This window comes from Lagenorhynchus albirostris, chromosome 19 (genome assembly GCF_949774975.1).
Source record: "Lagenorhynchus albirostris chromosome 19, mLagAlb1.1, whole genome shotgun sequence".
Taxonomy (NCBI): domain Eukaryota; kingdom Metazoa; phylum Chordata; class Mammalia; order Artiodactyla; family Delphinidae; genus Lagenorhynchus; species Lagenorhynchus albirostris.
The window spans coordinates 3,303,423-3,329,350 of record NC_083113.1 but is presented as its reverse complement, the minus strand read 5'-3'; the positions used below and the strand labels follow the sequence as shown (position 1 = coordinate 3,329,350).

General features: G+C 44.7%; 1 protein-coding gene across 1 annotated transcript; it reads left to right on the top strand.

The window, feature by feature from the left end:
• Positions 1-192: 192 nt before the first annotated feature.
• LOC132510186 (zinc finger protein 354B-like) lies at positions 193-25,928 on the top strand. Its single transcript, XM_060131967.1, has 6 exons — positions 193-581; positions 2,200-2,326; positions 17,562-17,657; positions 19,923-19,997; positions 25,564-25,707; positions 25,801-25,928. The coding sequence occupies exons 1-6, from the start codon at positions 360-362 to the stop codon at positions 25,926-25,928; spliced, it is 792 nt and encodes a 263-aa protein (XP_059987950.1). The 5' UTR covers positions 193-359.

Below are 25,928 nucleotides of genomic sequence, written 5' to 3'. Positions count from 1 at the left end.
CCTCCGCCCCACTCCCTCCCCCCAGTTAAGGCGCTCCTCACTTCTGCGAATCTAGGGGAGACTACATTACCCAGAGGTGTGCATTGTGCGTCTGAGGAGGTCGCTGGCCAATGACGGCCAGTCGTAGAGGCGTTTCCTGCGGCGCACGTACGTGGGCGGGACTTCCGGTTTCTCTCAGAGGACGCCATTTGCCTCAGCCTTTCGTTTCTGGCTGGCTTATAGGTGCCGAGAGCTGGCCTGCGTGGCTACTAGGGCATTTCGTGGGGACTGAGCAGGAAAGGGGGATGGGACTTCCTTTCGTGCCTTGGAACGGGCCGTGACTCCCTAAACGGGCGTGTGCACTGGTCGCCCGCCGGGCCATGGCCTCTCCGGGCCTTCAGCACCCGCCCTTCGTCCCCGCAGTTCCCGAGGGCGGCGCCAGGTCTGGTGCGCCTTTTTCTCGGAGAGCGGCTGTCAGCCGAGGTCGCCCGGCCAAGGCGGGGCGGAGGCGAGGAGCAGCAGGCCGCCCGGTGCTCGCCTCTCCCAGCGTAGCTGGAACGCAGGGCCCCATCATGGCGGCGGCGCCGACCCACAAGACACAGGTGAGTGGACGCTGGTTGCGAAGCTGCTTCTCTCCGAGGGCGGAGACGGTTCCGGAAGGGAGGCATCCCCTGGGTTTGTCTTCGCGGTCGTGTGCTCTGGCGTGTGGAGCTGCTTTGCTACTTAATTTATCCTTGGTCCTAAAAGCTGTTGGGTCTCTGACACATGCTCAGTAAGTTGTGGAAAAATGAGTGATGTATCCTTCAGGGGTTTCCATCATAGTAAATCCCGAACTCCGCCATGTGCTGCAGGGATGTACCCTGCCCCCACCCCGCCCCCGCCTTTCTCCAACCGGTGGCCTTGGGAAATGGAGGGAGAGATAAGCGCATGGACAAAGCCAAGGTATATTGGTTGTTTCACAAGGCCCATGAGGGCCTGTGAGGTTGCCATGGTGCCTCCTAGATGTTAAGACGTGTCTTGGGAGGGCGAGGTCCTGTAGTCTGTTGTCGAATGTTCCACTCACTTTCAGCCAGGTCAGACGTTGTGGCCAGTTTCATGGCCAAAGCCAGTGTTATCTTTAGCCATTTGTGCTCTCTGGTCCTGAAGTATTCCTGGCGTAGGGCTAAGTGCTGTCAGGGTTCAGGAAGGAAGCGGCTAATGGTTCATTGTGGAACCTCCCCGGAGTCTGGGAGACCCAGGAGGGTGTGGGAAGCTGGTCCGGGCCCTGCCGTTACCCAGGTAGTTCCACCCCTTCAGGGGTCTCTCCAGGGAGGTCAATGATGAAGGCTCTGCTTCTCTGTGCATGTTCACAGGAATATTTTCAGGCGTGATGAAATGGACTTAACAGCAGAAATTGGTGTAAATGCTTCACAACTTCGTCATTAGGTATTCATTTTGATGATGGAAGCGTGTCGGGTTACTTTATTAGACCGTGTATCAGGGTTAACTGTGTTAAAATCTTGCTCCTCGTTTGTAAGACACAAGACTCTTGGTGGATTTGGTGGAGCTCCCTTAGTCTTGGGTCATCGGCTGGCATGGAGATGTTTACCTCAGGGGCTGTGGGACAATTCATGAAAATCCCCAAGCACACCGAACATTGAATAATTTCTGTCTAAATCTTACAACTGATATTAGTGAAGTGGGAACTATTGTTGTATTGATCCAGAAACCAAGGCTCAGAGAGATGAAGTGATGTCTCCGAGGTAACACAGCTGGTAAGTGTTGGGTTCAAGAGTTTGGATGTTAACAAGAGAGTGAAGAAAGAACTGGGGACTTTTAGTCACTTTAACCAGGAAGTGAAGCCCTCACCATGGGGCAGGCAGCTAGCAGGACCAGGGAGGCTCAGGTACTGTTGTTGTTACCATTATTGATACTGTTATTATCATTATTTATTCGTTCCTCTGAGGTCCTACAGCCTCTCCTGTTTGCATCTGACAGCCCACACATCACTTCCATTGTCTTGTGTGACTTTCCATTGTCTTGTGTGACATTCTTTCTTACACTACTGTATTATGTCCAAAACATTGTCCACTTCCACTTCAGCCCAGCCTAGAGCTTGGCCCTCAGGAGGTGCTAAGTGGTTAGGGTCTTGATCTCTCTGCACCTTTAACAGCCTTCCAGAAACAAGCTCTGATCCCATCCAACAGCCCCAGGGTCAGCACTACTACCTCTGTTTGACAGGTGTCTGTGACTTTCGATGATGTGGCCGTGACTTTTACCCAGGAGGAGTGGAGGCAGCTGGACCCAGCTCAGAGGACCCTGTACCAGGAGGTGATGCTGGAAAACTGCAGGCTCTTGGTGTCTCTGGGTAAGGCCTTGCCACTCTGCCATGCAGAGGACCTGCTATCTCCTTGTCAGACATGCTCTGGCTCCATGCCCGGCTGATCAAGAAGCTTACCCTCTCCCCTACAGCTTCAGTCATTTTTGAGATTCATCTTTTCCTGCCTGCTATCTCTGTGTTTCTTTGAGCAAGAAACAGTTCCCCTTTGGCTCCTAAAATGTGGTGGAAGGAAATGGGGGTGTTCTTCAGAACCCAAAGGCAGAATTTCCAGTTGGGCCACATGGGACTGAAATAAGGACTGGGAACCACCAGGAGTATGCCAGCTTCTGGATCTCTTGTCCTGACTTCTCCCTCTAGCTTTGCTCATGTCTGTTTTTTCATAATGGCTTTTGTGTCTCAGCAAGTTTGTGGCAGGAGTGGCCACCCCAGTCCCTGCTCTCTGTGGCCCCCAGATGCCTTGTTTTTACTTCTTTGCATACTTAACATTGTTTCTTTTTTCTTTTTCTACTGCTGGGCTCTAGGGGGTTGTCCCTGAGGCAGGAGTGGCCACCTGAGCCCATACTTCCCTGAGCCTCTACCCCAGTGCCCAGCACAGACTGGCCTCTGTCTGAGGTTCTTGTTTCACATTCCAGACAGGGAGCTGACTGGGTGGGACTGGTTGGCTCATGTATCCCCTGCAACCCAGTCCACAGGGCTGTGAGTGATGGGATGGTCTCCAGGAAGAGGGTGAGGCAGGTGGGGCCTCGGGAGGTTTTTGCCTTCAGTGCCAACAGGTATTGTTCTAAACCACAGGATCTCGGTTATGGGGCTTTTCTGTTCTCCTGTGCCTTCATGATTGTCTCTTGTTCCCTGAGTCCTGGCCAAGATCCTCTGCTAGTCCAAGAGAGAGAAGCTGAGAGAGTAGTGCTTCTCAGTACTTGGCGGTTTTATCCCCAGGTGACATTTGGAAGTCTGCAGCCACATTTGACTGTCACACCTGGGGTGTGGGTGGTCCCGGCATCTAGCAGGTTAGAGTCCAGAGATGCTGCTTAGTACCTGAGGATGGACAAGACAGCCCCATTCAACAAAGGTTGATCCAGCCCACAAGGGCAAGAGAGCCAAGGTGGAGAAACAGCAGCCTGAGGATAATCACTTTAGACCTCTCAGTTTGAGGGAAAGGAGAGCTGTAAATCCAGGGCATAGGGTAAGACATGCCTGTTTTTAGAGAATTGGGATTGTATTCTGTGTTAATGAGAAGAGGTTACACAAAATTAGGAAACGTTTGACATATTTAGATATTTTATAACAAAATTTTAAAAATAAGAAGGCCCATTATCTGACCCTGCTGACCCTTCACTCACCTCCTCACACTTTTCCCTGAGCTCAGTCTGCTCTGGTCATGCCAGCGTCTTGCTGTTTCCTGTGCACATACTTAACATAGTTGCCTTGGGCCTCTCCACTTGCTGTTCTCTGTGCCTGGTGAGTGTGCTTGGGCATTTTGGCTTTTCTTTTTTCTGTTTTTTTTTTTTTTTTTGCGGTACGCGGGCTTCTCACTGTTGTGGCCTTTCCCGTTGCGGAGCACAGGCTCCCGATGTGCAGGCTCAGCGGCCATGGCTTACGGGCCCAGCTGCTCCGCGGCACATGGGATCCTCCCGGACCAGGGTACGAACCTGAGTCCCCTGCATCGGCAGGTGGACTCCCAACCACTGTGCCACCAGGGAAGCCCCTTTTTTCTGAATTTTAAAATTTAATTCTCTATATATTTTTTATACAGCAGGTTCTTATTAGTTATCCATTTTATACATATTAATGTATATATGTCAATCTCAATCTCCCAATTCATCACACCACCACCAACGCCCCTGCCCCCTCCCTCCCCCCGCCGCTTTCCCCCCTTGGTGTCCATACGTTTGTTCTCTACACCTGTGTCTCAGTTTCTGCCCTGCAAACCAGTTCATCTGTACCATTTTTCTAGGTTCCACATGTATACGTTAATATACGATATTTGTTTTTCTCTTTCTGACTTACTTCACTCAGTATGACAGTCTCTAGATCCCTCTGTGTCTTTGCAAATGACCCAATTTCGTTCCTTTCTATGGCTGAGTAGTATTCCATTGTATATATGTACCACATCTTCTTTATCCATTAGTCTGTCGATGGGCATTTAGGTTACTTCCATGACCTGGCTATTGTAAACAGTGCTGCAATGAACATTGGGGTGCATGTGTCTTTCTGAATTATGGTTTTCTCTGGGTATATGCCCAGTAGTGGGATTGCTGGGTCATATGGTAATTCTGTTTCTAGTTTTTTAAGGAACCTCCGTACCGTTCTCCATAGTGGCTGTATCAATTTACATTCCCACCAACAGTGCAAGAGGGTTCCCTTTTCTCCACACCCTCTCCAGCACTTGTTTGTAGATTTTCTTATGATGAGCATTCTAACTGGTATGAAGTGATACCTCCTTGTAGTTTTGGCTTGCATTTCTCTGATAATTAGTGACGTTGAGTAGCTTTTCATGTGCTTCTTGGCCATCTGTATGTCTTCTTTGGAGAAATGTCTGTTTAGGTCTTCTGCCCATTTTTTGATTGTGTTGTTTGTTTTTTTAATATTGAGCTGCATGAACTGTTTATATATTTTGGAGATTAATCCTTTGTCCATTGATTTGTTTGCAAGTATTTTCTCCCATTCTGAGGGTTGTCTTTTCGTCTGTTTGTAAGTTGCCTTTGCTTTGCAAAAGCTTTTAAGTTTCATTAGGTCCCATTTGTTTATTTTTGTTTTTATTTCCATTACTCTAGAAGGTGGATCAAAAAAGATCTTGCTGTGATTTATGTCAAAGAATGTTCTTCCTATGTTTTTCTCTAAGAGTTTTATAGTGTCCAGTCTTACATTTAGGTCTCTAATCCATTTTGAGTTTATTTTTGTGTGTGGTGTTAGGGAGTGTTCTAGTTTCATTCTTCTACATGTAGCTGTCCAGTTTTCCCAGCACCACTTACTGAAGACACTGTCTTTTCTCCATTGTATATCCTTGCCTCCTTTGTCATAGATTAGTTGACCATAGGTGGGTTTATCTCTGGGCCTTTCTATCCTGTTCCATTGATCTATTGTTCTGTTTTTGTACCAGTACCATATTGTCTTGATCACTGTAGCTTTGTAGTATAGTCTGAGGTCCAGTATAGTCTGGAGTCTGATTCCTCCAGCTCCGTTTTTTTTCCCCTCAAGACTGCTTTGGCTATTCAGGGTCTTTTGTGCCTCCATACAACTTTTAAGATTTTTTTGTTCTAGTTCTGTAAAAAATGCCATTGGTAATTTGATAGGGATTGCATTTAATCTGTGGATTGCTTTGGGTAGTATTGTCATTTTCACAATATTGATTTTTCCAATCCAAGAACATGGTGTATCTCTCCATCTGTTTGTGTAATCTTTAATTTCCTTCATCAGTGTCTTATAGTTTTCTGCATACAGGTCTTTTGTCTACCTAGGTAGGTTTATTCCTAGGTATTTTATTCTTTTTGTTGTAGTGGTAAATGGGAGTGTTTCCTTAATTTCTCTTTCAGATTTTTCATCATTAATGTATAGGAATGCAAGAGATTTCTGTGCATTAATTTTGTATCCTGCAACTTTACCAAATTCATTGATTAGCTCTAGTAGTTTTCTGGTGGCATCTTTAGGATTCTCTATGTATAGTATCATGTCATCTGCAGACAGTGACAGTTTTACTTCTTTTTTTCCAAGTTGTATTCCTTTTGTTTTTCTTCTCTGATTGCCGTGGCTAGGACTTCCAAAATTATATTGAATAGTAGTGGCGAGAGTGGACATCCTTGTCTTGTTCCTGATCTTAGAGGAAATGCTTTCAGTTTTTCACCGTTGAGAATGATGTTTGCTGTTTGCTGTTTGTTGTATATGGATTTTATTGAGGTAGGTTCCCTCTATACCCACTTCTGGAGAGCTTTTATCATAAATGGATGTTGAATTTTGTCAGAAGCTTTTTCTGCATCTATTGAGATGATCATATGGTTTTTAATCTTCAACTTGTTAACATGGTGTATCACATTGATTGTTTTGCGTATGTTGAAGAATCCTTGCATCCCTGGGATAAATCCCACTTGATCATGGTGTATGATCCTTTTAATGTATTGTTAGATTCTGTTTGCTAGTATTTTGTTGAGGATTTTTACATCTATATTAATCAGTGATATTGGTCTGTAATTTTCTTTTTTTGTGGTATGTTTGTCTGGTTTTGGTATCAGGGTGATGGTGGCCTCATAGAATGAGTTTGGGAGTGTTCCTTCCTCTGCAAGTTTTTGGAAGAGTTTGAGAAGGATAGGTGTTAGCTCTTCTCTAAATGTTTGATAGAATTTACCTGTGAAGCCATGTGGTCCTGGACTTTTGTTTGTTGGAAGATTTTTAATCACAGTTTCAATTTCATTACTGTGATTGGTCTGTTCATATTTTCTATTTCTTCCTGGTTCAGTCTTGGAAGGTTATACCTTTCGAAGAGTTTGTCCATTTCTTCCAGGTTGTCCATTTTATTGGCATACAGTTGCTTGTAGGTAGTCTCTTAGGATGCTTTGTATTTCTGTGGTGTCTGTTGTAACTTCTTTTTCATTTCTAGTTTTATTGATTTGAGTCCTCTCCCTCTTTTTCTTGATGAGTCTGGCTAATGGTTTATCAATTTTGTTTATCTTCTCAAAGAACCAGCTTTTAGTTTTATTGATCTTTGCTATTGTTTTCTTTTTCATTTTATTCTGCTCTGATCTTTATGATTTCTTTCCTTCTACTAACTTTGGGTTTTGTTCTTCATTCTCTAGTTCCTTTAGGTGAAGTTTAGATTGTTTATTTGAAATTTTTCTTGTTCCTGAGGTAGGCTTGTATTGCTATAAACTTCTCTCTTAGAACTGCTTTTGCTGCATCCCATAGGTTTTGGATTGTCGTGTTTTCGTTGTAATTTGTCTCTAGGTATTTTTTGAGTTCTTCTTCAATTTCTTCAATTTCAATTTCTTCAATTTCTTCAATTTCTTCAGTGATCTTTGTTATTTAGTAACGTGTTGTTTAGCCTCCATGTTTTTGGTTTTTTTTTTACGTTTTTTCCCCTGTAATTGAAAATCTCATAGCGTTGTGGTCAGAAAAGATGCTTGATATGATTTAAATTTTCTTGAATTTACTGAGGCTTGATTTGTCACCCAAGATGTGATCTATCCTGGAGAATGTTCCGTGTGCACTTGAGAAGAAAGTAATCTGCTGTTTTGGGATGGAATGTCCTATGAATATCAATTAAATCTGTCTGGTCTACTGTGTCATTTAAAGCTTGTGTTTCCTTATTTTCTGTTTGGGTGGTCTGTCCGTTGGTGTAAATGAGGTGTTAAAGGCCCCACTATTATTGTGTTCCTGTCTAATTCCTCTTTTATAGCTCTTAGCATTTGCCTTACGTATTGAGGTGCTCTTACGTATTGAGGTGCTCCTACGTTGGGTGCGTATATATTTATAATTGTTACATCTCCTTCTTGGATTGATTTCTTGGTCATTATGTAGTGTTCTTCCTTTTCTCTTGTAACATTCTTTATTTTAGAGTCTATTTTATTTGATATGAGTATTGCTACTCCAGCTGTCTTTTCATTTCCATTTGCTTGTAATATCTTTTTCCATCCCCTCTTCAGTCTTATGTGTCCCTAGGTCTGAAGTGGGTCTCATAGACAGCATATATATGGGTCTTGTTTTTGTATCCATTCAGTGAGCCTCTGTCTTGGTTGGAGCATTTAACCCATTCACATTTAAGGTAATTATTGATGTGTATGTTCCTGTTACCATTTTCTTAATTGTTATGGGTTTGTTTTTGTAGGTCCTTTTCTTCTCTTGTGTTTCCCACTGAGCGAAGTTCCTTTAGCATTTGTTGTATAGCTGGTTTGGTGGTGCTGAATTCTCCTAGCTTTTGCTTGTCTGTAAAGCTTTTGATTTCTCCTTGGAATCTGAATGAGATCCTTGCCAGGTAAAGTAACCTTGGTTGTAGGTTCTTCTCTTTTATCACTTTAAATATATTATGCCACTCCCTTTGGCTTGTAGAGTTTCTGCTGAGAAGTCAGCTGTTAACCTTATGGGAGTTCCCTTGTATGTTATTTGTTGTTTTTCTTTTGTTGCTTTCAATAATTTTTCTTTGTCTTTAATTTTTGTCAGTTTGATTACTATGGGTCTTGGCGTTTTTCTCCTTGGGTTTATCCTGCCTGGGACTCTCTGCACTTCTTGGACTTGGGTGGCTATTTCCTTTCCTAGGTTAGGGAAGGTTTCGACTATAATCTCTTCAAATATTTTCTCGGGTCCTTTTTCCCTCTCTTCTCCTTCTGGGACCCCTATAATATGAATGTTGTTGCATTTAATGTTGTCCCAGAGGTCTCTTAAGCTGTCGTCATTTCCTTTCATCTTTTTTCTTTCTTCTGTTCCGCAGCAGTGAATTCCACCATTCTGTCTTCCAGGTCACTTATCCGTTCTCCTGCCTCAGTTATTCTGCTATTGACTCCTTCTAGTGTATTCTGTATTTTAGTTATTTTATTGTTCATCTCTGTTTGTTTGTTCTTTAATTCTTCTAGGTCTTTGTTAAATATTTCTTGCATCTTTTCGAACTTTGCCTCCATTCTTTTTCCGAGGTCCTGCATCATGTTCACTGTCATTATTCTGAATTCTTTTTCTGGAAGGTTGCCTATCTCCACTTCATTTAGTTATTTTTCTGGGGTTTTATCTTCTTCCTTCATCTGGTACAAAGTCCTCTGCTTTTTCATTTTATCTTTCTGTGAATGTGGTTTTCCTTCCACAGGGTGCAGAATTGTATTTCTTCTTGCTTCTGCTGTCTGCCGTCTCCATTTTGGCTTTTTACATGGCTGCCCCTTCTCAGCCCAGTTGCCACCTCCTCACCAGCTGTGTTCTGACCACCAGACTTCATGGAGTGTCCACCCATCCCTCTCACTTTCTCTCATCATCCTATTTATAACCATAAAAGTGGTTCTCAACCAGAGATGATGTTGCTCCCCAGAGGAAACTCAGCAACATCTGGAGATAGTTTTGGTTATTACAATCTGCACGTGGATCCTACACCATCCTTATAATTCGCAGGATGGGCTCCTCCCCACCTTTCCAACAAAGAATTATCTTGACCTAAATTATCATGTCAGCTTGAGAAACCCTGTTTCTGAGAGTGCAGGGACACTTGTTCAGCTGGCATTGCGATACAGCCTGATGTAACCATTCCATCATTTCTTCTCTTCCTGCCTCCTGACTGTGTTTGACGGGAAGTCTGGGTTTAGTGCTCCCTCCTAATATAGCTTCTCTGCCTTCCCCACACTCCCTACCCCTGCAACTGTTGCTACTTTCCCCTTGTCAACAGAGGCAGTAGCCTTAGGCCAGGAGCCCTGAGCAGCAGGCAGCTGAGCTCTCTGGAACTTAAGAACACTGTTTTGATTTCACTTCTGCATTTTTTTCATGGTGACCTGCCATCAACGGAAGTGACCCTGGGTTTCCCATTTATCAGAGTAATGCGGGATTCCCTTTTTGAAGAAATCTAAGAAAACATTTATTAAGTGGGTCACTTTTAATAAGCAATTGATAACTGTCACTGTGCAGGTACCCTGAGCCCTGACCAGGTGTCAGGACTGTTCAGGCACTATTCATGCTCCACTCATTGAAATTGTCACAGGGTCCCCACTGTATTAATTAGTATCTGTGAGATTTGAGTATTTCCAACAGGCTTTGGGGCACTAGGGGTGTCCCTAATTGTCTGGAACCTGGATCTGCTTGAGTTAAGGCAGGAGGAATAGTGGCCTGGTGTGCGAGGTTTAAAGAGGTGGGCAAGGGTGTAGTTTTGGATTGTTTGGTTTGCACATGAAGGGTGTGCTCTGATACTTCACATCATATTAAGGAAACTTTGGGGGATAATAGTGGAGAGTTTTAGAAGGTATGGCATAAGTTGTCTTGTAGAGTATAGAAAACCGTTTTGAGAATGAAAAAGAAGAATATAAGTAGAGATATAGGAAGTCCTTGCAGGCAGGCTCATAACTAAGTTTCCCATTTATGTAGCATTAGCCAAGAAAATCAATATGTAATTTGGGGAGTGTTTAAGAGAATCTTTCAGGAGTTATAAGGTGTGCTAAAAATATGGCTTTGTATATATACATGTGTGTGCATGTTAGTGTGGTATTTGTAAAAAATAAACAAACATGGGACTTCCTGGTGGTGCAGTGGTTAAGAACCTGCCTGCCAATGCAGGAAACACAGGTTCGAGCCTGGTCCGGGAAGATCCCACATGCTGAGGACCAGCTAAGCCCATGCACCACGACTACTGAGCCTGTGCTCTAGAGCCCGCGAGCCACAACTGCTGAGCCCATGTGCCACAGCTACTGTAACGTGCGTGCCTAGCGCCCATGCTCTGTAACAAGAGAAGCCACTGCAATGAGAAGCCCACGCACCGCCACGGAGAGTAGCCCCCACTCGCTGCAACTAGAGAAAGCCCATGTGCAATGAAGACCCAATGCAGCCACTAATTAATTAATTAATTAGTTAATTAATTAAAAACAAACCAACAAAATCCTTTTTCCTCATAACACTTCTGATATCAAACGTCTGGGTTTTCCATACCAGGCAATTCTGACCCTAACTACCTGGAGTTAGCACAGACTCCACAGGTTATTAAGGATTCAGTCCCATAGACAACCCCTCCACCTCCCACCCACCCACTTCAGATGTCAGTCACAAGTCCTCACAACCTGTCCTGACCAACCAGCTATAAATTGGAGATTTCCCTTTTGGCAGATTGAGGCATATACCAGGGTCACAGACAGCAGCTCAGGAACATGATAGAATCCCTAATAGAAGAAAGCAAAAAGGTCCCAGGTCTGATTTCTGTCTTAGGAGAGGAAGTCCATGGGTATCTGCTGGGGTGAAGGTTTTCGTGTCCCCAGGTGAAGTCATCTTCATCAGTGAGGTCTTGGTCTGGGACGTGGGGCAGGGTATCCTTTGCAAGTGGGTACGTACACACGTGGGCCTCAGTATTTGCCGTGCTTGGTTGAAACAGTGGCTTCCTCAGAGGATTCAGGCCTCTGACTTATAAACAAATGAAAGTACCCAGACCAGTTATAGTAAGAGCAACAGTTACCAGAATGGCATATGGCTGTTCTTCAAGGTTTGGTTTGTTTGTTTTGTTTTGTTTTGAAGTTCAGGGCAAATGGATTCCATATCAGGTGACCAGCTGCCTGGCCTGTGGGGCAGTCTGTGGCTAATGGGTGCTGGGAGCGTGTGCTCCCTCCTTCTGGTCTCCAGCGTCATGGGATGATGGGAAGCTCTGTGTGTAACTGCAGGGGAGACAGTGTGAATGGCCTCCTGTAGAACGAGTCTTTGTGTACATGGAGGTGAGGCACATTCCCTTCCAGAGTAGGAAAGGGCAGTGGGACATTTTTAAAGGTATGTGATTCAAGGAGCCTTGAATTAAGGCTAAGGGGTGAGATAGAGGCCCAATGAGGGGTTTGTTTGTCAGACTGGAGTTTGAAAAGGAGCTGTTTAAGGAAATCATTATGTTTTTCAGTTAAACCAGCTATTTGGGGCCTGTTGGGGCCATGAAGCTCTATTGACTACCTCTCTCCAGAGCCCAGCATTGTGTAATTTGAGAAGTGAAATGTGTATCTTGGTTATTGTCAGTAATGTCTGTAATTCCAAAGGGAGTAAGGAGCTTTCTGGCAAGGCCTATCGTTGTGGCCCTTATAAATGTAAGGACATGTGATTTTGACTGACTTACTTTTGGGGTGTTGGTGAGACAAGAGTTTCTTTACCCTGAAGGAGGCAGTTTTTAAGCAATGGCCCAACAGTTTATAATGAATGTGAAGAGGAGGCCGTTTGTTGATCAGGGCATCTAGTACTAAGATGACCCCCTGAATAGACCAAGAAATGTTTCTTAGATCCCATTTTTTATTTGGACATTCTGGCTACAGGATAGAAAGCAGCATCAGTCTACTGAGCTCCATCATGTGCTGTGGATGTAAGAGATCCACAACTGTTCACTCGCTTAATCCCAAGGTGCTCCCCAGGTAGCCAAGGGCTGTGGGGAGAGGTGCCCTCCTCCAGCACCACAGCATCTGGCAAGGACCCACCTTGTCCTACAAGAGGAATATGTCAGAGGGCCCAGGTTGGGTTCCATCCTGTCCTGGGGCCTCAGGAGCTGTGCTGAACTTGTGATGTGCTGTTGCCATGATCCAAAGCTTGATGGGCAGCTGGGTGTGGCAGTCAGTGGCTTGGGGTCTGCAACAGCTTTCATTATCCGGAGAGCCTTGTGTATAGTTAGTTGTTGTTTTAGTAGCATATAGTACCAGGCTGAGGGGACAGTCTGTTACATCAGAAGCCCTTGGGCATCTGTGGCCCTGGTAGGTGATTCAGAAACTCGAGGAGGTGTGAGAAGAGGTTGTCAAAGCCTCTTTGGTGAAGAGTCTCTGAGGACACTGATGGGACTGGCTATTTAACAGTATTTTGAGCAGATTTTAGAGCTTTTGTTGGAGGGAGTTCCATTTAAGTTGGGCTGATTTGCAAGTATCAGCATCAGGGAGAGTAAATAAAATTTATAAATGAGGAATATGTGGCCACCAGACCCAAAGTAATACTAAATAGTATTTTTATCTAAAACTAGTCCCCAAAGGATTAAAAGGTGTTGGACTCACTGTCACAAGCGTGTCAAATGAATCTCCTTAGACGAGGTTGTCATTGATGTAACATCGCCTGTGCTCCTGGAGAGAGGTGGGTGGGTGCAGCTGAGGTCTTGGCTGCAGAGGGTGTGGGTGTTGGCAGAGCTGTTGAGCCACCCCACGGGGCAGCCTGGGGAGGAGTCCTATTTGCCTTCAGAGCGAAGGCAAACCGAGGTTGAGAGGCTGTCAAAATACACACCAGCAGAACACGTTAGCCAGATCTGTAATTGAAGAGTAATTACCGGGTTCTAATAATACTGGGTATTGGGTGTGTGGATCTTGTTAGTCAGCTCAGGCTGCCATTACTGTGTGGTTAAACAGCAGCTTTATTTTCGCACAGTTCTGGAGGCTGGAAGTCCCAGTTCAGTTGCTGATAAGGATCTCTTGCTGGCCACCTTCTTGCTGTGTCCTTACCTGACTTTTCATCTGGCTTGGAGAGGCCTTCTCTTCCTCTTAAAAGGATATGGGTCCTACCAGATCAGGGCCCCACCCCGTGACCTCATTTAACCTTAACTACCTCCTTAAAGGCCCTAAGTCCATATAGGATCACACTGGGGATTAGGGTTTAACACATGCAGTTTAGGGAGACACAATTCAGTCAGTAACAGGAACCCTAACAGATGGGACCATGGCATTAAGATTGCAGTAACTCACAGCGAGGTGCCCTGTGTTTTTTTACGTTTAAGAACACGCACAGCTGGGCTGTCAACGTGGAGAAGCAGTGGGGATCACCACCCCTTGATTAATTAGGTCTTATATAAAAGTTTTATTCCCCAAAGGCCCCTTTTCAACTTACATTGGGCTGAATTATTATTTTAACTCGGGTCTGTAGGGTCCCATTTTATCAAGCCAATTAATTTGTAAGTGCCAAAAAATTATTTTAATTGTGTATTGTGTCAGAGCATCTATGCCCAATATGGGATACTTTAGGACAGTGAGTACTAGGGCTATAGGAAATTCAGGTAAAACTACAGTCAAAGTGAGATATACCTATTTTTTCTCTTTAATATTTAGGTACTTTTTACAGTGGTGGAGTAGAGTGTTTCATTTTAGTGGGATCCCCAGGTATAACTATGATTTGAGCCCCAGTATTAAATTCATGAAGTTTTGTCAGTTGGTGCATTTTAGCAAATTCTAAAGATAATTTAAAACCTGTGTTGTGGAGTCAGACAAACCAATCAGTGCTCTGTTTTGTTTTGGTGATAAAATTTTTTTAATATATAAATTTTGTTATACCATATGTAGTTATTATATAATAATTATATAAATTTTAGTATATAAATTTCGGATTTCCAATTGGGTCAGTATAGACAGAGTTCTAACTTAGTTATATGTTGTATGTTATTTAAATTTTTATTCTCTCTCTCTGTTATCTAAGGTTTTTTATTGTTGTTACTGCTTATAAATCAATAAGTAGTCTAGAACCAGTATTATGTTTGCTAGACCTGGCGTTTGCTTGATATGTAAGGTTAATAATGTGCCCCCTTCCCTTCTTTCTTCCTTTTGAGCTTTTCAGCCATTTAAAACCCTGGTTTTTAGTTTTAGTTTGTCTCCTGCTGAGGAGAGGAAAGGGCGGAGGGGCCTGGGGCCTCCAAGATGCAGCCTCTTCCCTGGATGGCCCTGGTCCACAGCTTAACGAGCCCCTTCCTCCCCACTCCTTTTTTTTCTGCCTCCAAACAAAATCTTTTTTGGGGGGTGGGGTGGTCACCTTTCTGCCCCCACCACCACCATTTTTCTTTCTTTTATTTGGGTATTTACCTGGTAGGCTCCTAGCAGTCCCAAGTGGCAACCACTGTGAGTGGCAGCCTGCCTTTCTAGGGAGGGGCTGGGGCTCATGCCTCAGGACAGCAGTGGTGGTGGCAGTGTCCTGACGGGGTGACAGTTTGGTGTTGAGGAAGAGCTCTCCACGTGCTGGTCTGCAGCAGCACTCACGAGTGCCGGACACACTGGCCGGGCTTACACAATCTGGAGTAGGTTGAGAAACATCCTCAGGTGTCTCAAAGGGCAGCAAAAACAATATTCCTTATTCCTTTGTTTCTCCCCCCCCATTATACGTTGAACTAGCAGTCTCCAGAGATGGGATCTCTTATCCGATACGTGGTTGGGACAAACTGCAACAACAGTAAGGCAAGCAGCCATGGCAAGGTTTGCCTGTGAAGCAGTCTAAGCCTCTTCTGTGCCATGGCATGTGCGAGGGGGGTGCCCTATGCCACTCGCATCCCTGTATGGCTCCAGGGACCAGTGCCTGGACTCTGGCCAGGTGTGCCCTCAGAGGGCAGGCAGTGCCATCAGTCTCTCATAGGGTGGTGGGCAGCTCAGTTGAGCAGCCCCCCACGGACTTCAGTGTTGTTGGCTCAGTTGATCACACTTGAATCCCAACCGTCTATGGGGGGGCCTCAGCGTTAGGCAGTAGCCAGTTACCTGGTTGCCCCGGGGTCACCAGCCCAGAAACTTGGTGTGTTGACAATGGCGAGACAGACTAAGTGCTCCGTCTCTTCCCAGATCAGGTGGCAGCTAGGGACTCACAGCCCTTGCGGACCTAGACAGGAGGAGCGCTCTTCAGAATTTTGCTGGGTATCTAAAAAAAGACTTAGCTCAATGGAAACATACTTTACTTTGACTGAAAAGAGTCATTATTTTAAATATGTGAGTTCTTTAAATTATTCCATCCATTTTAAACAACATAATGCATTTAAATTGCTTGGTACAGTCCCTGGGATATGGTAACACCCTATAAATGTTAACTTTTCAATTATTATTAAGGTTAAAAGTTCATAGTGACGTGGTGGATTGGTTAAGCATGTGCACTCAGCCACTGTTCAGCAGACTCTTCTCAGGGAGTGACACTTGAGCTGAGCCCCAAAGAGAAGTAGCTGGAAGAAGCAAGGTGGGTAGAGAACAGCCTTCCAGGGAGAAGGGCCTGCATGTGCAAAGGCCCTGAGGTCCTAGGGAACGTGACTCCTGATAGCTGAAGGGAGGTCTTGGTCGCTGTCGCTGAGCCCCGTGCTGAGCACGGAGCACACAGGAGAGCACATTGCTTAGTGATGACTGATGAACCCTGGACCTGACAGAGAAGCTGTCGGCGAGTCCTGGCACCTCTGCCGTCGACTTCCTGCCGAGTCTGTGTGTCTTTCCCCTGCATCTGTGTTTGGCTGTATGTGACAGACCGGCTCAGTCTTCACCCTGGAGGAAATTTATTCTCTCACCAGTAGGAAGCTCAGAGGTGGGGCTGGCTACCGGGTTGGTGGGTGCCAGCCCAGTTGTCTGCTTCTTCCTGGTCTAGGGCCTCGGGCAGGTTCCCTCACAGGCGACCCAGGCTGCTGCAGGACTACAGCACTGGCCGGTCCCCTCACTCAGCCATCCTGGACTAGAGCTCTCTCCTCCAGAGGGCTGGTGTAGGTCACCTGCAAGTTGGTGGAAACCAGAGTTTTCAGCCCTCCCTTGATGCCAGAATCTGGGGTGGTTTTTTTAAATCTGTAGGTATCCAGGCCTCATCTGCAGAGATTTGGTTTCTTTCTCTCTTTTTTTTTTTTTAATAAATTTATTTATTTTTGGCTGCGTTGGGTCGTTGTTACTCACAGACTTTTTTTTAGTTGCAGTGAGTGGGGGCTAATCTTAGTTGTGGTGTGCAGGCTTCTCACTGTGGTGGCTTCTCTTGTTGTGGAGCATGGGCTCTAGGTGCGTGGGCTTCAGTAGTTGTGGCACACGGGCTCAGTAGTTGTGGTGCACGGGCTTAGTTGCTCCGTGGCATGTGGGATCTTCCCAGACCAGGGCTTGAGCCTGTGTCCCCTGCATTGGCAGGCGGATTCTTTAACCACTGTGCCACCAGGGAAGTCCCTATTTGGTTTCAGTTGGATGTGAACCAGACATCTCAGGAGATTTTAATGCACAGGTGGTTGAAATTCACTTGGGTTAATTAGCAAACACCTTCTGGAAGGAGGCGGTCATATTCTCTGTGTCTCTTGGCTGCAGCTGAATAGAGTTGGAACTCTGTGCAGTGGAGGTCAAAGGGAATAGGTGTTGTCTACACAACCAACACTGCAGTCTAAAGTCTTTGGATCCCAACATTGGTGGTGTGTTTTTTTTTTCTTTTTTTTTTTTTTGGCTTCATTGGGTCTTCGTTGTTGCATGCGGGCTTTTCTCTGGTTGCAGTGAGCGGGGGCTATTCTTCGTTCTGGTGTCCAGGCTTCTCATTGTGGGCTTCTCTTGTTGGGAGCGCGGGTTCTAGGCGTGTGGGCTTCAGTAGTTGCAGCACACGGGCTCAGTAGTTGTGGCTCGCAGGCTCAGTAGTTGTGGCACAGGGGCTTAGTTGCTCCGTGGCATGTGGGATCTTCCCGGACCAGGGCTTGAACATGTGTCTCCTGCATTGGCAGGTGGATTTTTAACCACTGCGCCACCAGGGAAGCTGCAACATTGGTGTTTTTGACCTTGGTTTCCAGGTTCTAGGTCAGGATTTCTGTGGGTGGAATCAGCTTCATTCTGAGGTCTTGTCCACATCCTGAAGTCCCACACTAGATCGAGGGGTTTTCTTTGTTTTCACAGAAATCCTAGTGTCTTCTTCCTTTCTCCATGAACAGGGTGTCCTGTTCCCAGACTTGAGCTGATCTTCCAGCTGGAGCAGGGACAGAAGCTGTGGACTGTGAAGAAAGACCTCTCTCGAAGCACCTGTCCAGGTAGGAGCCAAGATTTGGGCAGCTGGGAGACCCTGCAGGGGGAGGTCGCTGGCCCTGGTTCCTTGGGGAAGTGTCTTGTTCGGGCCTCTGTGGTGGTCTGGAGGCCACGGAGCCCTTTGACCCCAGGTCCCTCTGTCCTCCTGGAGGATAGAGGTGCATGAGCTGAGATGTGTCTTGGGCTCCAGCTGCCTGGGCTTCACCGATCACCAGCTCTGTGGCCCTAGTGAACTTCGGGATCTCCTTGTGTCTTTGTATATATAAGTATGACTAAGTTAAACCTTAGCGGCCATGTCAGACAGACTCCAGCATCTTGGTGCTCAGCATATGGAAGCACTTGTTCTTTTTTTGTATTTCTTTCTTTCTTTTGCCACGACTCGCAGCGTGCAGGATCTTAGTTCCCCGACCAGGGATCGAACCCGTGACCCCTGCAGTGGAAGCTCGGAGTCTTAACCACTGGACCACCAGGGATGTCCCTGGAAGCACTTTTTCTGAGGCACACCCGGTCCGTGTGACTGTGCATCACACAGCTGTTCAGGAACCCGGGTCCACTCTGCCATCAGCATGTGGCTTGAAGGTTGTCCTGACCTCCTGCAGCAGGCAGAGGAGAGTGAGAGGGCAAGGAAGACTCGCACAAACACCAGCCCCCCGCTTCCATTGATAGGCACTAGGCGCTTGGCCACACTCGGGGGACGGGGCTGGGAGATGGGGCTGAGCCATGTGTCCAAGTGGAGGAGCAGATGGTTTGGCGAGTGTGGTCTGCTGCGCTCAGTCTGTTCCTGATAGTTGCTCCGTCCCCGGGTTGTTGGGGACGTGGTCATATAACGCGTTAAAGCATAAAACCGCTTAGCACAAGCGTCTGCGCCGCAGTCAGTGGCTCGTGGGAATTAAGCCGTTGGTGTCATTCATGTCCCTGTATTGTAATGAGTAATGCATCTCACTTTTCCCTCTGACCTCTGAGGAAAAGGGCCTTCCTTCCTCTCCCAGCTCCTCTCCAGCTCTCTTCTGCCTCCCCTTTCCCACCCTGTCCGTCCAGACACTCAAGAATCCTTCCCTTGTTGCATGTCTCCCTACTCCTCCTGTTTGGTAAAACCTGACGGTGACATTTGTCCTGCTGTGCCCCACATCTGGGCTGTTGAGGGCACTGGGGCCGCCATGTGTGGTGATGGGGCCCCTGCAGAGTCGTGCTCTTTCCCTCCTAGTCCCTCGGGCGGCCCCACCAGCCTGCGAGTGTCTGTGTGCAGCCCGTCGACAGCCCCTCAGGGGCAGTTCCTGTGTGCAGCCTGTCGACAGCCCCTCAGAGGGGCAGTTCCGAGCCTCTGCCCTCTGCTCTCTGCCCTTCTCCACCTGAATATCTCAGAGGCACCCAGTCAGCATGCCTGGCAAGGAACCCGTTACGATGCTCACTCCTTCCTCTCCCAAGTTAGAGCGCATGGTCCTGCCATCCAAGCAGATTAGAGACTGGATACAGCCCCAGAGACTGTATCCTCACCCCTCCACCTCCATCGGCCCCTACATCCGGCCATCCTCGCAGTGACCACTTCCCCAGGACAGGTGTCTCAGCCTGTGACCTCTCATGTGTCAGCAAGTTTTCATGTTAAAAATCTATCCCCTTGTCTTGCTTGGTCTTCTACCCTTCCACACTCATTCAGACTCTCAGTCTATAGTTTTCCTTTCACCTAGTGGAAGAGGTCTTGGCCCAGGCCATGGCCAGTTGTTGAACCATAGTCTAGAGTACACCTTTTAGGGAAATTATTTCTTCACTTACTTTCTGCTTGTTCAGCAATTTCATTCTTGCTCTGCTCAAGGTAAAAATGTGCCCGTGTTTCTTACACTTGAAGCAAGTAAAAAATGCTCCTGTTTCATATTGTATTCATCCACTCTCTGAGGCATTTAATTTTTTACATTTTTTCACCCTCACAAACAGTGCTGCCAAGAACATTCATATATATTGGTCATCTTGCACACGGTTAGGCTTGTCTTTTGTTATTTCTCGGAGTAAAATTGTTGGATTATAGGTTATGCAAATTTTCAAGTTTAGGTGATAATGTTTTCTAAAAGAGATGTACCTATTTATAATTCTCCAGATTCCACCAGTTATGTCCTGTTCAGTCCTTGATGCTGTAAGGCTCCTCAATTTTTGCTTAACAGACTGACACAAAATTATATCTTAGGTGAGCTTGCTTTGCATTTCCCTCATTCACAACCTTTAGCACCTTATCATGTGATTATAGGCCCATTTGTACAATTGTCCCCTCGTATCCGCAGGTTCTGCCTCTGCAGATTCAACTGAGCGCAGATTGAAAACATTGGGGGGAAGAGAAAATACCAGAAAGTTCAAAAAAACAAAACTTGAATTTGGGGCTTCCCTGGTGACACAGTGGTTAAGAATCTGCCTGCCACTGTAGGGGACGTGGGTTCGAGCCCTGGTCCGGGAAGATCCCCCATGCCACCGAGCAGCTGAGCCCGTGTGCCACAACTACTGAGCCTGCGCTCTAGAGTCTGTGAGCCACAACTACTGAGCCCGTGTGCCACAACTACTGAAGCCCGTGTACCTAGAGCCTGTGCTCTGCAACAAGAGAAGCCACTGCAATGAGAAGCCTGCACGCCGTACCTAGAGAAAGCCCACATGCAGCAACAAAGGCCCAATGCAGCCAAAAAAATTAAAAAAAAAAAAACTTGAATTTGCCTTGTGCTGGCAACTATTTATCAATATATAGTATTTACATTGTATTAGATATTATAAGCAATCTAGAGATGATTTAAGGTACACAGGAGGATGTGTGTAGGTTATATGCAAATACTCCACCATTTTATATAAAGGACTTGAGCATCTGCAGATTTTAGTATTGAGCAGGGGGTTTCTGGAACCAGTTAATCTGCTGTGGATACTGAGAAACAACTTCTTTGAAATGTCATTTCATGGAAAATGCCTGTGTTTCTGTTACCTTGTTTCCCTTTTGTTTGTAGGGATTTTTTTTGTACATTCTTGATACTTTTATCAGTTATAGATGCTGCTCTATCCCCAATATCAAAAAGATATTCTTGTTTTATTCTAAGATGTTCTAAGCTTGGCACTTGACATTTAACTCTTTTTGGTCTGAGGTAGAATTTGAGTATAGTGTGAGATAGGAATACAGTGTTTTGGGGTTTTTTTACTTTTTTAAATTAATTTTTTTATGATCCTTTTAATGTGTTGTTGGATTGTGTTTGCTAGTGTTTTGTTTTGTTTTTGAGGTCGAATGAGACAGTTTATAAGTTCCCTTAGTAAAACCTTGAAGGAGATGAAAAAAGAAGTACACAAAGAATACTAAAGAGCTGGGGGAAGAGCAGAAATCAAGAGAGGGAGATAAGTTTAGGTGGTTACTAGTGTCAAACTTTGCAGTGCGTCATAATTATAGTTACTGTGTTCAGTGTTAATTCTCTCCCCAAGATAATTTCTGAAGGTTGTACTTTCACATCTCTTTTGCTTCCACTTCTGTCATGCTGGCTTCTTTTATTGGTGGGATAACAGGCATACTTGAGAGAGATGCATGTTCGGTTCAGGACCACCATCATTAGGTGGCCATGCGGTTCCCTCATCTCCTTTTTTCTTTATACTGATGGGTAGCATTCTTCATCACAAATGGAAGGTAGTGTGCTGGAAAAATAACATGGAGCTCCAAGGCCCAGAAGCAGCATGGGGTAGAGTTTTGTGACCTCAGATTCATTGTGATCCCAGTAGTGTCTGTCTTTTGTAGCCTCCTCTCATGTGTTCTTTCCTTGTTCAGCTCTTATAACGTGTTGCCATCCTTGATCCAATACGGAAAATTTAGTCTGTTTCCACAAACTGATTTCACCAGGAGTCCCTCATGTGATGACGTTCTGTCAGATTCTCTTGGTGTGTGAACTGTCTTCAGGTTCAACATATGAATCAAGTTTGGAGGTTGGGGTCCATCCTTCTAGTGTTGGAGGGTCTCCTGCAGAGGCAGGGAGAGGCTGTGGCTCACCGTGGGGACAAGGACACTGACAGCAGAAGTTTAGGGAAGTACTCCTTGGTGTGAGCCATCCCAGAGTCTCTGTTTGCTAGTATTTTGTTGAGGATTTTTGCATCTATATTCATCAGTGATATTGGTCTGTAATTTTCTTTTTTTTTTGGTATCTTTGTCTGGTTTTGGTATCAGGGTGGTGGTGGCCTCATAGAATGAGTTTGGGAGTGTTCCTTCCTCTGCAATTTTTTGGAAGAGTTTGAGAAGGATAGGTGTTAGCTCTTCTCTAACTGATAGAATTCACCTGTGAAGCCATGTGGTCCTGGACTTTTGTTTGTTGGAAGATTTTTAATCACAGTTTCAATTTCATTACTTGTGATTGGTATGTTCATATTTTCTATTTCTTCCTGGTTCAGTCTTGGAAGGTTATACCTTTCTAAGAGTTTGTCCATTTCTTCCAGGTTGTCCATTTTATTGGCATACAGTTGCTTGTAGGTAGTCTCTTAGGATGCTTTGCATTTCTACGGTGTTTGTTGTAACTTATCCTTTTTCATTTCTAATTTTATTGATTTGAGTCCTTTCCCTCTTTTTGATGAGTCTGGCTAATGGTTTATCAATTTTGTTTATCTTCTCAAAGAACCAGGTTTTAGTTTCATTGATCTTTGCTAATGTTTTCTTTGTTTTTGTTTCATTTATTTCTGCTCTGATCTTTATGATTTCTTTCCTTCTGCAAACTTTTTTTTGGGGGGGTTTGTTTGTTCTTCTTTCTCTAGTTCCTTTAGGTGTAAGGTTAGATTGTTTGAGATTTTTCTTGTTTCTTGAGGAAGGCTTTTATTGCTATAAACCTCCTTCTTAGAACTGCTTTTGCTGCATCGCATAGGTTTTGGATCTTCGTGTTTTCATTGTCATTTGTCTCTAGGTATTTTTTGATTTCCTCTTTGATTTCTTCAGTGATCTCTTGGTTATTTAGTAACATACTGTTTAGCTTCCATGTGTTTGTGTTTTTTACGTTTTTTTCTCTATAACTGATTTCTAATCTCATAGCATTGTGGTCAGAAAAGATGCTTGATACGATTTCAGTTTTCTTAAATTTACCGAGGCTTGATTTGTGACCCAAGATGTGATCTATCCTGGAGAATGTTCCATGTGCACTTGAGAAGAAAGTGTAATCTGCTATTTTTGGATAGAATGTCCTATAAATATCAAATCTATCTGGTCTATTGTGTCATTTAAAGCTTGTGTTTCCTTATTAATTTTCTGTTTGGATGATCTGTCCATTGGTGTAAGTGAGGTGTTAAAGTCCCACACTATTATTGTGTTACTGTTGATTTCCTCTTTTATAGCTGTTAGCAGATGCCTTATGTATTAAGGTGCTCCTATGTTGGGTGCATATGTATTTATAATTGTTATATTTTCTTCTTGGATTGATCCCTTTTCATTATGTAGTGTCCTTCCTTGTCTCTTCTAACATTTATTTTAAAGCCTATTTTATCTGATATGAGTATTGCTACTCTAGCTGTCTTTTGATTTCCATTTGCATGGAATATCTTTTTCCATCCCCTCACTTTCACTCTGTATGTGTCCTTAGGTCTGAAGTGAGTCTCTTGTAGACAGCATATATACAGGTCTTGTTTTTGTATCCATTCAGCAAGCCTGTGTCTTTTGGTTGGAGCATTTAATCCATTCACATTTAAGGTAATTTTCAATATGTATGTTCCTATGACCATTTTCTTAATTGTTTTTGTAGGTCCTTTTCTTTTGTGTTTCCCACTTAGAGAAGTTCCTTTAGCATTTGTTGTAGAGCCGCTTTGGTGGTGCTGAATTCTCTTAGCTTTTGCTTGTCTGTAAAGCTTTTGATTTCTCCATCGAATCTGAATGAGATCTTTGCCAGGTAGAGTAATCTTGGTTGTAGGTTCTTCCCTTTCATCACTTTAAGTATATCATTCCACTCCCTTCTGGCTTGTAGAGTTTCTGCTGAGAAGTCAGCTGTTAACCTTATGGGAGTTCCCTTGTATGTTATTTGTTGTTTTTCCCTTGCTGCTTTCAATAATTTTTCTTTGTCTTTAATTTTTGACAATTTGATTGCTATGTGTCTTGATGTGTTTCTCCTTGGGTTTATCCTGTATGGGGCTCTCTGCGCTTCCTGGACTTGGGTGGCTATTTCCTTTCCCATGTTAGGGAAGTTTTTGACTATAATCTCTTCAAATATTTTCTCTGGTCCTTTCTCTCTCTCGTCTCCTTCTGGGACCCCTATAATGCAAATGTTGTTGCATTTAATGTTGTCCCAGAGGTCTCTTAGGCTGTCTTCATCTCTTTTCATTCTTTTTTCTTTCTTCTGTTCTGCAGCAGTGAATTCCACCATTCTGTCTTCCAGGTCACTTATCCGTTCTTTTGCCTCAGTTATCCTGCTGTTAATTCCTTCTAGTGTATTTTTCATTTCAGTTATTGTATTGTTCATCTCTGTTTGTTTGTTCTTTAATTCTTCTAGGTCTTCGTTAAACATTTCTTGCACCTTTTCGATCTTTGCCTCCATTCTTTTTTTAAGGTCCTGGATCATCTTCACTATCAGTATTCTGAATTCTTTTTCTGGAAGGTTGCCTATCTCCACTTCATTTTGTTGTTTTTCTGGGGTTTTATCGTGTTCCTTCATCTGGTACATAGCCCTCTGCCTTTTCATCTTGTGTGTCTTTCTGTGAATGTGGGTTTTGTTCCACAGGCTGCAGGATTGTAGTTCTTCTGCTGTCTGCCCTCTGGTGGATGAGGCTATCTAAGAGGCTTGTCTAATTTATTTATTTTTATTTATTTTATTTTTTTGGCTGTGTTGGGTCTTCGTTGCTGCGTGCGGGCTTTCTCTAGTTGTGGCGAGTTGGGGCTACTCTTTGTTGCAGTGTGCGGGCTTCTCATTGCGGTGGCTTCTCGTTGCAGAGCATGGGCTCTAGGCGCGCAGGCTTCAGTAGTTGTGGCAAACGGGCTCAGTAGTTGTGGCGCACGGGCTTAGTTGTTCCACAGCATGTGGGATTTTCCCGGACCAGGGATCGAACCCATGTCCCTTGCATTGGCAGGTGGGTTCTTAACCACTGTGCCACCAGGGAAGTCCTCTGTATAAGTTTTAAGTCATACAGCCTGATGGTTTGATTTACATATATTGTGAAATGATTACCACAGTAGGTTCAGCTGACACCCATATAGATAGAAAAAAAAGTAAAGAGGAAAAGAGAAAAGGAAAAAAAAATTTCTCCTTGTAATGAGGACTCTTAGGATTACTCTCTTAACAGTGCTTCTTTATAGCATACAGCAGTGTTAGCTAGTTATTGAGTTGTACACTGCATCCCTAGGACTTGTTTATCTTAAAACTGGAATTTTGTACCTTTTGACCATCTTTCTCCAATTTCACCTCCCCCACGTTAAATTCTTCATTGGTATAGCTCCTCTTTAATGTTTTCAAGTAAACTATTAATATTTTCTCCATCTAGATCATGTGTATTTTTCTAGTCTTTTCACCAGACTGTTCGGGCATAACAGACCCAATGTGTCCATCCCAGTCCTGCTCACCTCCTGCCTTATGAGCCCTGTCCTGGGAGTCCTCACTGTAACCCAAGTCAAAACCATGGGAATCAGTTTCCCTGGATTCTTGTCAATACCATCCTCATGGCCTGGGGGGCCTTTGTACATTCTGTGTCCTAAGGCTATAGTGTCCTTCCCACCTCCTCTCTGTGGCAACTCCAGTGGTGCCAGTAGGACCCCCCTGGTCTCTTCCTGCACACAGTTAGCCAAACTCAAGGTTAGAAATACAGAACTCCAGGACTGCCAAGTCTGCCCAGGTGTTGTGAACCATCTGCAAGTTGAGGGGTTTCCCAGTCCACCCTCAGGTTCAGTGATTTGCTAGGAGACTCACAAAACTCCCTAAAACCTGTTATGCTCACAAATCGTGTTTGTTACAGGCAAAAGATGCAGAGTAGAAGAGGGGCCGGAGGTGTTCCAGACACGAAGCTTCCGTGTCTTCGGCGTCTCGTTACCTCCTGGAATCGATATCTGGCAGTATGTGCACGGAGTGTTGCCAACCCAGGAAACTCACCAGAGCCTCGGTATCCAGATTTTTGTTGAGTTTTCATTACAGAAGCATGATTGATTGAGTCATGGTACATGGGACTCAGTCTCCACCCTTTTTCCCTTTCCAGAGATCCAGCTGATAACTCGTGGTTCAAAGCCCCAGCTTTCTAATTACACGTTTGGTCTTTCTGCTGTGCCCAGACCTTACCCAGACCTAATGTCATCTCTTCAGCATAAACTATCTAGGGGCCCATAG